The following is a 12390-nucleotide window of genomic DNA, read 5'->3' as shown; positions in this document are numbered from 1 at the left end:
GATTCGAACCTATGGCCCTCTGTACCCAAAACAGATGCGCTGACCAGACTGCGCTACACCTCGTCCCCCCCTCAGAACATATGGATCTACCCGATCGATAAAGAAAAGAACCGCAGCGCTGTCGCCCACCCCGCTTTGGGCACGGGGAGGCGAGAACCACCGCTTTTAGGAAAGAAGCCTACAATTTGATTCTCGTCTCGTTTCACTTGCATTTTATTTCGTTCAGTCTCGTTCTGAGAGTGGAATCGAACCACTCACTCCGTTTGGATTTCGAGTCCAAAGGGCCCAGCCAGCGAAAGAGGATTTACAGTCCCACGCAGCCTGCCAGAACCTTTTTCTTGCTTGATTTTTATACGATTTTTTGAGCAACTAGCGCGAAAGCCGTTGCGCGTTAGCGCATCCGTTTTCTTGCTTGATTTTTATACGATTTTCTGAAGTGATCTGTCCAACTAAATAGAAAAGGACACTAGAGTGTGGCTACACGTGGTATAGGGCTGCTCGTCCCGCCTGGTGTTTAGAAATGACATCCAATCTTTCGGTACCTATCATATATTCTAGGTGGATAAACTTATTTTTGATCAGCATCAATGGGAGATCTGATGTTTTAGAATGACCTTCCCCCGATCAGAGAAGGGGCTTGGTCTGGAACGGATTGAGACGGAAAGCGGTAATCAATCGCCGCGTGGTGGAACGCTTGTTGGAGAAGGGTAAGCGCCTCCACTCAGTTCTGCCCCGAGCCAAGTCTATTTAGTGTCAGCGAACACATACCACTATCTATATATAGGTTTTTCTTTTTCGTAGAGGTTGTCGCTTAGGTCCTTGGACCCTTCCTTCATGAAGCTTGAGGAAGCACTCACTTTTCTATCCACGGCATTCTTGGTTCTGCACTTAGTCTTGAACCTGTGTTGGTTTGGGACGTCAATCTCATTCGTCAGCGGTGTGTGCCGCGTACTATGATTGCTTTCTTCTTGCTGTCAAATCCCAGTCTATCTTTCACTGAGCTTCCTTCGCTTGGAATTCAAAGTCCAAAAAAAGAAAGAAAGCGTACTGTGAGGTATGAATGATCAAATGTCTACGGGTGTCATTGAATATCATGGGGTACGAACTTCTAAGGTCATGGCGTAGGGTATTGGATAGGCTGGTCCGCTGGTCGAAGTCATTGCAGGGTGTGCTACGGACAGCTATTGTTCCTGGGCATTTCCTTTCTCTCGTCATCACGCCAACATACACAAGGCTTGCCTTCACAGGGCCCCACCTTGACTTGCCATCATGGCTACACTCTTTTCATCAAAGCAACTCTTCTTAAGAAGACCCCTTGGTCCCCACAACGAAGTTCCTCCATAGAGAACCCAACTGCACAGCACCATCGCAAAGGTTTCTTCGTAACTCGATTAGTCTCACTCAAGAGAACTCATCTACACGGAAGGTCTTTTAAGTGCCAGTTGTACCCGCACAGAAGTTCTGCGCCCTCAACTACACCAGGATGCCCCCTGCAGTAGCATCACAACTTTTCTCACCATGGACAGCTCGCCAGTCTTCTTGCATCAGCCACACCTAATTACAAATGACCTTGGCCTCTCCATGCTCGTCATTTACATTTAAACTGCACACCCCCTTGTTGAGGTCTTACTCCAAAGGTACGGCCTCTAGCACATGACCATTCCTCACTCAAGTCATCGACACCCTCGTCGATGTACGTGTTGAAAGAAGAAATTCCACTATCTCTCAAACGAAATGAGGTTTTTGAACTCCTATATAACAGAGTTTCATTGATGCCAAAGGGGGTTTTCCTCAAACGATTGGAACTAGAATAAAATAAAATAAAGAATGAAAGAGTCAATCTATCTTAGTCAAGGCGCTCGCTCTGCCACAAAGGGAGGCACTGGCAAAATCTAAATAGAAAAGAGATGTTTCCAATTAAACCATAGATGTCCACTTCATACTTATAGTATTCTATTTCGGCTTGCTTGGGTTCATTCAAGGCATCTTCATATCTATTAAAGAAATCAATCAGCTCCTAATTAGGTCCCCCAAGGCGAGCGAAGTGACGTTTTTATTTCTCTTCCTCCGGTCAGAAAAAAAAAGATTTCTAGGACCGGATGCATAACAAGAAAAGACAGAATAGTAGTGGTGCCTGCGCGCAAACAATCTTAGAACTGAGCTCTTGTAAAGGTGGGCGTTCCTACGCTCAAAGCCCATATCTCAGATGCATGCCCATTGGAATAGCCCATCACCAGGATGAAATTATCCATTTAGCGCAGTTCCCCTTTCCTCTCTTCTTATATAAACTTCACATCCTAAACACCAAAAGGAAGGGAGAAGCGAACTCGACCTGGTGTTTTTTTATCATTTCATTGACCTTCGAACCGCTCTTGCCCTCCCCTTTCACTTTCTTTCCTAAATGTGTGACTGATACCAATCCCTATGTTGTACACTCTTCCACTAACTAGAGAGAACCATGCCTGAAGTAGAAAGAACCAATTACAAGTGTTCATAGTGGTCTAAGAAAATCAACCCTGACCGTGAAGGTTCCTAGTGTTGATACCAGTTGTTGGAGATAATGGAAGGAAGCAACAAAACAGAGAGAGGATCCAGTGTAATCTTAACTACATCTCAGCTCTTATACAAAAGCTTATGTTACAATACATGGTACCAGTCCAATTTATAGAAAATAGCAAACCGACACAAAGTCATTATCGACTCAAGTAACAACTATTTCTATTTTGTTCACAGCTCATTCCTAGCTAAGACATAACGGCGGGTAGGCAAACAACTTGATTCAGGTCAATACAATACTCTTCTTCGAACTTGCAAGCTTGGGACACAAGCGTAAAATGAAAAAGAAGTAAGACCAGGTACACTGCTAAACATAAGTATAAAGAGGTGGAAGGCTGGCTGTGCTTGTGCTCACCTACAGGTCTGTCCCAGCATACAGTATCGAAAAAGACTGTCTCTTATTTTTGATTTGTCTGAATCAGCGTATATTAACTAATACTACTTTATCCAGTCAATAATGAATTGAAAGGTCGTCTTTAATTCAAAAGTGCATAAGCAAGCAAGGAACGGAAGGCATGCTAACTACACTACTAGAGTCAAGAAAAAAAACGACACTACAAACCAAACTACTTGAGTAAGAATCAAAGCTTATTGAAGATGCTAGAAAATCTATGAACAAGTACCAGGTTAGTAATTCAATTGTGATATCTTCTGCAGCGTTTTCTCTCTGTTGCTATTCTCAGCACTTTGGAAAGTATCTATGCAAAGGAATTAGTATTAAGAATAGCTTGGTTTGGTGCAAATGTAATATAAAAAAGGCATTCCCCTATATGCTGTTAGATGTACTGCAAAAAGGTCAAGTTAAAGAAATATTAGGAAAATTGTTTCGGCTGTCTGTGCTATCATTTTTCTGGAAGCTTTTAAGCCTGTTGTCCAGATGCTGCTGCCTAAAACTAGTTCTTTTAAATTGTTTTCTTGTGGTCTTGTTCTCTGTATTGTTTTTGGAAACAAAGTACTCTGTATTGTTCATGTGCTGAACTTCATAGTTGGAGGTAGCACAGCAGCAGCAGCTACTCTCACCAGGTGCCTTTCGCCAAGGATACCGTCAACCGATTAAACCTTTGCTAATGGTGGAATTGCCAAACCTTTGCCCATGCCGAAAAAGAAGCCAAGTCCGATTCAATAATTACCTTTCTTTTGTCTCTATCTTTGGACTGAATCAGAATCAGAAGAAAAGCAAGGCTATCCTTCGTTGCACACCTAATGGAAAGCACTGGCTAGATTTCCGATGAAGGAAGCCGTCTACTAACCGGAATACTACAGCAGAGGACAAAACTAGGGACTTCGAAAACGAGGATAGTTTGCCAGGTAGGGATACCGTTGTTCGAATTGAAAAAAGATACCTTTCCCCAGAGAGATAGGATTCGAAAACAAACCATTCATGAAACTCATGCAGGAGCATGCGGTGGTCACATTAATGGACATGCGCTAGCTAAGAGAACTTCTTAAGTTAGGGTACTTACTATTGGCTGGCTTACTATGGGGAAGGGGAGAAGGCAAGCCGCGTATGGATTGATCCCTAATTCAGTTCTTTTTTCGTGGTTTTCTTTCCATCTCACAACTTCCATTTCTTGAGCCGACCTTGCCCGCTGGAGGTATGATTCCGATCTTTGAATCGAATTGGATTTTTTGTCTTAAAGTGAGGGCGATGAGTGGGGAAGGAAGCTGACGATTTTATTAGTGTGTAAGGTGGCCCCGAGAGCTGAACCAAAGCCGGCCGTTTCGAGACCAGGGAGCTTTAACAGTTTCTACTTAAACTATGTGTTCAGCTATGTGTTCAGATTATGCTATTTTATTAGTAGCTTTCGGTCTCGATTCGCCCTTACCTCGGAGGGATCAACTACTTCGCTTAGGCAAAAGATTGAAAAAGTCTGTATCTGTCTACATGTGCCTCCGTCTATGTTACCCCTTCCCCGGAAAGGAGATTATACGTTTAGTAAAAAAAACGAGAATAAAAAATCAAAAAGAAAGAAGAGAAAGAACTGGGAGTTGGCGCCTACATAACAGGTAGCTTGCTTACCAAGCCGTCCTGGCAAGCTCCTACAGTTCTCTTATTACTCTTGACTTGACTTATTAATAAGAAAACTACTCACTAACAAAATGAAAGACGATCTAGTATCTACCCAAGAAGATAGAGAGTCCCACATACGAGAAAAGGTCACAAATGGAGTTGAACCAAGTAACATTGCAAAGGCATAATGATAGTAGGGTCGGGATATCCCCGCCCTCCGAACCGGACGTGAGGGTCTCCCCTCATCCGGCTCTCCGCAGGGGAATCTCCACTCACTGCTTCCCCTAATATCCTCATGGACAATCGCCGTCCGTCTGCATCGCACCATCTGCTGCACCCGTAACCTGGCCTTTTGTTTGAAAATGACTCGTACAAATCTGTTTATCAGTCTCGCTGAATATCGGCTGAAAATGACCTGATCCGTAGCTGGGTCTCCATCAGGCTATCGCCATTTCCAGGGGAATAGCATCCATGCAACTATGCAAGTCTTTTTTTTCCCCTTTCTTTGCATACGGACGCTTTGCATGAGCTAGGCATGACAAATGACATTTCATGATTTCAGCATTTCAGAGGGCCTACCGGAAGCCAATGGAATGCAATGCGACACCACAAAAAATTTGCAAACCTCGAAAGCTCTCTCTATGCAGATCAATGTTACAGAGGCTTGAGCAAGGTAAGATAGATAATAGAGCCGTCCGTAGAGGCGAGAGCTACCGGACGAAGACCCCATGTGGCCTGCCCCCCAATGCCTACAGTGCACAGTGCTGTCTGCACAGCGCTCCTGCTGCAGTGCTCCATGCCTGTTCCTGCACGGCCGCAGTGCTCCTGTCCTCTCCACTGCACTGCAGACTTCTTGAGCCAAGTGCTACATTCAGGTTTTCAGGGTCAGAACTTCAGATACCTCCATCTGTTTACGTACTTCCCAATAATTGCATATGGAGCTCCCCAAAAGCTGAAAACCTCATCTTCAAACCCGCAAAAAACCTCATGTTCAAGTTGGACTCACTCATAATTTTCGTCACAATTGCTTTTAAATTGTTTTTCATCATGTGAATCAACTTCATATGTGCAATTTCGACAAAGTCAAAGTCTGTGTATTTTCCTCATGCAGAGTCAATGTAAAGCAGCTTCATACGTGCATTTTTCTGACATCTACCCTCTGAAATGTGTATGCCTTTGTGGTACATACTTGTGACGTATCAGAGGGCATAAAAAGAATATACAAAGAAAATGAACGTGAAACCTGAGGCCCCTTTATAAATTTGCACTCCACTGGGTCAGGGACCAAGCGGACAAGGCCCTATCCATCCATCCATCCCCATCAGATCACCTCCCCACACATCTGTGCGCCACCCGAACGGAAGCTCAGCCACCAGCAGCTAGCCATGGCATCTCGCGACGCCGCCACCTTCCAGCTCTACCGGCCCATGGCAATGCCGACGGCCACGCCCATGTCCCAGACGATGGCAATGCCCGGCTTCTCGTCGGCCGAGGCCGCGGACGACGCCGTGGTGGCGGTGCCGGTGCCGGCGCCGAGAAAGGCCGGCGCGGCCAAGGGCGCCAAGGACCGGCACAGCAAGGTGAACGGGCGCGGGCGGCGCGTGCGCATGCCGATCGTGTGCGCGGCGCGCGTGTTCCAGCTCACCCGCGAGCTGGGGCTCAAGTCGGACGGGCAGACCGTGGAGTGGCTGCTGCGGCAGGCCGAGCCGTCCATCCTGGCCGCCACCGGCTCCGGCACCACCCCGGCCGTCTTCTCCTGCTCCTCCGCGCCCTCCACCGCCGCCGTCTCCCTCCTCGGGAAGCGGCCGCGCGAGGAGCACGAGCACGAGGCGGCGCCGTCCTTCTGGGAGGCGCTGCAGGCCCGGCCCGTGCCCTGGGGCCTCTCCCCGTCGCTGGAGGCGCAGGCGTACGCGTCGTCGGTGGCGCAGGGGCACCACCACCACCTGAACCTGCTCTCCGCGCTCTCCGGCGCCTCCAGGCGGCCAGAGGAGGAGTCCCGGTGACCGCCGCCGCGGAGCCGCTCGCCTGTCTACGTGATCGCATGCGCTAGCTGACCGCCCGTGGCTAATTCTTGGAGTCAGCTGTTCTTGTTGCTGTGTGGCTTGCCCTACGTACTTTCTTTTGCTTCCTTTCTCCTTTGCGTGCACCGTGTGTTTTCTTTTGCGTGGTTTTTGGTCCGGGAAGAAAGAATTAATCGAGAATCTGAGCAGCATCAGAGATTCCAAGGTAGCAACTGTAGATACAAGCCTGTTATGCTAGATCTTACCACCGCTCCATCTCGTCGGATTTGTGATTGTGCTTGTCACTAGTTGTTACTACAGTGTATTACGCCACTGCCACTCCCTGCTGTCTGTGAGTGACGATTGATCTATCTAACACAGTGCCACTCTTGTACCACTCGATTGTTGTTTTGCTTCAATGGAAGCCTCTCCCTCTATCTGTAGGAATCGTTTTGCCGATGCAAAGGCTCTCTATCTATCTGGTGTGGTGTGTCTGGCATCTGCGGTAACTGTCGAGCAATGATGGAACGAGATGACCCATTTGGCGCACGGCCATCACACTACGTAGTACTACTACATGGCAGGGCTGCGCTTTGCTGCGAGACAATGATCTAGATTGATGTTTAGCAGATTTACTTTAATCGTGGGTTCGCTTTTATCTCTGCGATACTGCTGCTGCTGGGGCAAAAGCTGCCGCTGCCGCCGCTGCTCTGCTAACGGCCTCTGCCACTTTGCCCTGATGAAAGGCTCGGGCTGTTTTCTCCGGCCATTATTGGTGCCAAGCTGTAGGCCATTTGGCTGAAAGAGAGCTGCCCTACCTCACCTGACGGAATGCAGATCTCTGCACTCTGTCTGCACCCCCAACGGTTCACGTTGCCATGCTCGCAGATACTCCCTCTGTTTCAAATTACTCGTCGTAGAAATAGATGTATCTAGAATTAAAATATATCTAGATACATCCATATCCATATCTGCGACAAGTAATTCGGAACGAAGGAAGTAATATTAAGTGCTCCACGTAAATTTCAGAAAAAGAAAAAGAAAATAGAGCTCCACGTTACAAAATACAGCGGTGCATCCAGCATTGCGACGCGGAGCATATTTTTGCTGCGACTCAAGAAGCATGCTATGCTCGGTGAGGCTGTGACTGTGACCGTGACGGCCGGTTACACCAACCTGCCTGTCCTTGGCGTCCGGGCTGGTTGGTGGTGACCAGCTGCGTGCTCTGATAGGCTGATCTGAGGTCTCTGGACTGAATGGATATGCCCGGTGACTTGGAGCAACTTCAACACGCCGATACATTTTGTCTGCGCGTGCTTATTTGGGTCGGCATGGACTAAAAAGCCGACTCAATGCACCGACCCAAACGGACATGTGTCTGTTTTTGTCCGACTGCCGATCCATTTCCGACCCAATTTTGAGTCCGATTTGCGTCGGCGCGGACACGCGCCTATTCCTCTCCTTAGCCCGCTAGTCGGTGGCACATTGGCTATCCTCTTCCACCCATATCAACAAGTCCTCACCCGCCCCGCCCCGTCACCACTGCCACCCATTTACGGTGCCTCTGCCAGCAGCCCGTGCCGACACACCTCCTCCATCACCGCCACCTCCCACGTCACCGCCACCACCGCCTCACCATCAAGCCACCACAGCCTCCCACCCCCTCCCAGTCCGACGTCGCCGTGAGCAGGAAAAGCCGCCTCCCCGCCCCCGACCAGCTCCTTCGTCCGACACCGCCCGCTGTCCTGACGCCGGCATGCTCGTCCCACGCCGCCAGGCCAGCCACCTAGTTCAGGGGAGGCGCGCGTCTCTTCGTCGGCCAGCTTCTTCGTCGATGCCCACAAGTTGTTCGATAGTTTGCCTCAAGGTACAAAAATGGACTCCGCCGCCGAGTTCTTTTTCCACAATTTCCTATGCGACTCCGATGATTCCTCGTTCGATGATGAGGAGGAGATGTTGGCTGCCGTGTTAGTCCATGACCACCTTAATAGGCAGCACCGGTTGTTCCGAGGCTCGATCCTGGGCCATATTCCGGCACTGAATCGCAACCGAGAGAGCGGCCATTTCCTTCTTTGGAAAGACTACTTTGGCATAATTAACCAACATGTTGTTCAAACATCAAAAATTCTGTCGGTGTTTCCGTATGGCTAGGCATCTTTTCAACCATATTAGAGAGGGGTGGTCGGATACGATAATTATTTCGAGTGCAAAGAGGATGCCCTTGGAAAGATTGGCTTCTCATCTTATCAGAAATGCACTGCTGCCATCCGGATGCTTGCATACGGAATGCCCGGTGATCTCATTAATGAGTACGTTCTTATGAGCGAGTCTGCATCCCTAGAGTCCATGTACAGGTTCTGCAAAGCTGTGATTGCCGTGTTTGGCCCTGAGTACTTGAGAGAGACGACTGCTCAAGATACAGCCCGCTTGTTGGCGATGAATGCTAGCAGGGGCTTCACAGGGATGCTTGGTAGTATAGACTGCATGCACTAGGAGTGGAAGAACCGCTCTTCTGCTTGGCAAGGGCAGTATAAGGGCCATGTCAGGGCATGCACTATCATACTTGAGACAGTGGCCTCACAAGATCTCTGGATCTGGCACTCTTTATTCATGGCCGGATCGCACATGATATCAACGTGCTTCAACGCTCGCCGGTGTTTGCAAGGCTTGCCGAAGGAAACAACCCGCCAGTGAGTGTTACCATCAACAGCCACAACTACGACAAATGATACTACCTAGGTGACGATATCTATCATCAGTGGACCACTATTGTGAAGATAATCCCTGACTCTGTCGGAGAGAAGAGGATTTTCACAAGAGCAAGAGAGTGCTAGAAAGGATCTCGAGCGTGCCTTTGGTGTTCTGCAATCTCCACGGGGAATCGTTCAGTATCCTGTTATAAATTGGAGCACCAAGAAGTTGTGGAAGGTGATGACTGCTTGTGTGAGCATGCACAATATGACCATAGAGGATGAACGCTCGGAATGTATTTACAATCAAGGGTTTCAGTTTTAAGGTGAGAGTGTTGTGCGGCTTGTACCTGAGCACGGAGGAGGAGCCGCAATGTTGCGCAGTCCATCCAAATTCATCATGAAATGCGTGATTAGAAAACTCACATGCAGCTGCAAAATGATTTGGTTGAGTATATATGGGCTCATGTTGGCAACCAATAAATGTATATTTTTTAAAATGTATTTGAGACAATTTATTTTTTATTTGACTTGTAAAACTATGTTAAATTTATTTGGTTGTGAAACTATGTTATTTTTGTTTACTTGTGAAACTATGCAAAATGTGTGTATATTTGTTTAAAACCGGCGGCAGGCTGGCCACGTGGGTAAATATAGGTCGGCGCGTTAGACGCATTGCTAATCCAAATTATAAACAGAATGAATATCGAGCGGGCGGCCGATTCAAACAGATAAAAAATGACAAAATCATCGTCCGTTTGGATCGGCATGTTAGAGTCTTACCGGTGTTTTTATTTTTGGATGGACTGGGGCTGGTGACTTGGTGTTGTACGTACACTCCTTGCAAAACCACGTGCCACTGCCAGCTTCTCGCTGGGTCTGGGGGAAGATCCGCAACATCTGTTGCTTTCGTGCACTGTTTTTTTTTTTCTTTGTTGTGGGCCTGCTGCGGGACTTGCCGATGGGAGGTGAAATTAACGGAGAGCGCGCTGCTATCGTACACATCCACTTGCCGCCTGACGGCCTGAGTGACGAAGGAGACAGGACTACTTAGAACAGTCAACGCGTATGCCTCTACTTAGGAGCAGAATACCGGTATATTTACGCTTTTCAGGCGTAGGTTGCATCAAGCAGGGATAGCTCAGTTGGGAGAGCGTCAGACTGAAGATCTGAAGGTCGCGTGTTCGATCCACGCTCACCGCGTACCTCTTTTTTAATTTTTTAAATGAATTCTCGACGCACACTGAAAGAGCATATGACAACCATATTGATTGAAATTTTTACAAGCGACTAAATCCCCCAACACAAGGGCCCAAGTGCAAGCAAACACTAATGATCCACAAATCTGTACACATGTAACTCATCATTCGTGCTAGTTATTTGCATGCAATTTACTAGTAGTATATCTGAATAGCCTCCACTGCTAGGTTTTTCCAGCGGAATTGAAGTACCTTGAAGCGTGATTGTAGTAGTCAAAGATTTATCTACAAAATAGTGTAATTGCAGGTCTATTAGCCTATGCAATGTGATTTACTAGGTCATTTCAAATTACCTGGTGAACCGTTTGCGGCCACTTCTTGATGATTTAATCTCGGTGGAATAGAGTGCGTTTATTCCTAGTGCCAGCGTCCTGAGAATGGGGGTACCCAGACTTGACTGGCCTATGGCATGGCTCCATTAACGGTCCGGTACAGCCCATCTTCAACAACAACAACTCAAGACCCTCGCGAGGGACCGAGCCTCGTGAGACGGACGACACCAAGACCTCCTTGAGGGCAGCCTCTCTAGGTTGGCTCCCGAGAAGCGAATATATCTATGCAAGGGGCACCTCGCGAGGTTCACGTGACGTGAGACATGACGATCAAGGCCAGGCGGGCGCCAGCGGACGCAGTGTACCAGTTTCCTCTTTGGTGCTAGGCAAGCGCAGACGCGGGGTCCCGAGGAATCTGGCAAAGGTTTCCATAAATGTGCAACAAGATCAAGACCAGCAGGACGACAGGACGGAGGTCATCGCGGAGTCCACAACAATGTCACCACCAGAGCCTTTGGCGGGCGAAGACTACTTTTGTCAAGATAGCTTGTACTAGTTGTCCCATTTCAAACTTGGCCGTTGTGGGATCCCTTCCGCGTAAACATTTGGGAAGAGGACCAAGGCCACTATAAATAGGACTTACCCACCACCGTAGAAGGGACGGATCATTCAGGTTACTCGCTCAACCACAGCTCATCGAGTTCAAGAACACCTCACCTCCTGAGGCTGCTCATCCACTGTACTAGTTCATCCTCAGCCCCTCGAGGCAATCCACCCACAAACTGAAGTAGGGTATTACACCGCAAGGTGTCCCGAACCAGCATAAACCCCCCGTGTCTCTTGTTCTTTGGGTTTGTCGAGTTAGGCCGTGAAATCGTTGAGCGAGCGAGTCGGGAAGAGAGTGTTCTTCGTGAGCACCCCAGAATTTGAACCTCTCAAGGGTTAGCCGGAACCCATAATCCGACATTTGGCGCGCTAGGTAGGGGCGCGCTGAAACCTCTCTTCCATCGGTCGACACCCCACTGCTCCACCGCTTCCATGGCTGACGCTCGTCGAGCCCGCGCCGAGCGCCGAGCCGCTCTCAATGCTCGCGTCGCCCAGACGGCGCCCGTCGGTGGGCCTCCCCGTAACTCTCCATCACCCGCTGCCAACGCCGCCACCGGTCCGGCGAAGAACGAGCAGCAAGCTTCGTCGATGCACCGCTCCATGCGGAGAGACAGACGCATCGCCACCCCGTCGTTGACTCTAGCCGGCTCGTCGTCCCACGCTCCTGCGCTACCGCCCGGTCGACGACCTCTCCGAGGATTGGCTGGACCGCATCGTCGAGCTCGTCAGCGCCACTGGGGGCTCCCCTGCACCGCCCCTTTCGCTGCCTCGTCCGCCTCCTGTAGCGGGCGACGTAGCCCATGGAGCACCTCCACCACCACCACATCAAGACGTCACCCTCGCACCAAGGCGCACGGCCCCGCGCCACGACCCACCGCATAGGGCACCCGCGCGTGAAGAAGGAAGCTGCCAGGAAATCCCGCGGCCGCGAGAAGGTGCTCCTGCGCTCCCAGCACCACCGCGTCAAGACCGCGCGCCGCCGGCAGCGGCGGCGCG

The 12390-nt window shown here is 49.2% G+C and overlaps 1 protein-coding gene and 1 non-coding gene across 2 annotated transcripts; both read left to right on the top strand.

The window, feature by feature from the left end:
• The first annotated feature begins 5836 nt into the window (after window positions 1-5836).
• Window positions 5837-6964, top strand: LOC123185734 (transcription factor TCP7). The gene has a single exon (XM_044597566.1). It carries the CDS (start codon window positions 5953-5955, stop codon window positions 6568-6570), a length of 618 nt encoding a protein of 205 aa, XP_044453501.1. The 5' UTR covers window positions 5837-5952; the 3' UTR covers window positions 6571-6964.
• A 3423-nt stretch (window positions 6965-10387) lies between these two features.
• TRNAF-GAA (transfer RNA phenylalanine (anticodon GAA)) lies at window positions 10388-10460 on the top strand. The gene has a single exon. It is a non-coding gene; the product is annotated as a tRNA-Phe (tRNA).
• The last annotated feature ends 1930 nt before the right edge of the window (window positions 10461-12390 follow it).

The sequence above is a fragment of the Triticum aestivum genome, chromosome 2A, assembly GCF_018294505.1.
Source record: "Triticum aestivum cultivar Chinese Spring chromosome 2A, IWGSC CS RefSeq v2.1, whole genome shotgun sequence".
Lineage (NCBI taxonomy): Eukaryota > Viridiplantae > Streptophyta > Magnoliopsida > Poales > Poaceae > Triticum > Triticum aestivum.
This window is presented reverse-complemented; position numbering and strand designations above follow the sequence as displayed.

What these genes read in the sequence shown, in the direction of transcription:
- LOC123185734 (XM_044597566.1), top strand. Translation starts at nt 5,953, where the DNA reads ATGGCATCTCGCGACGCCGCCACCTTCCAGCTCTACCGGCCCATGGCA.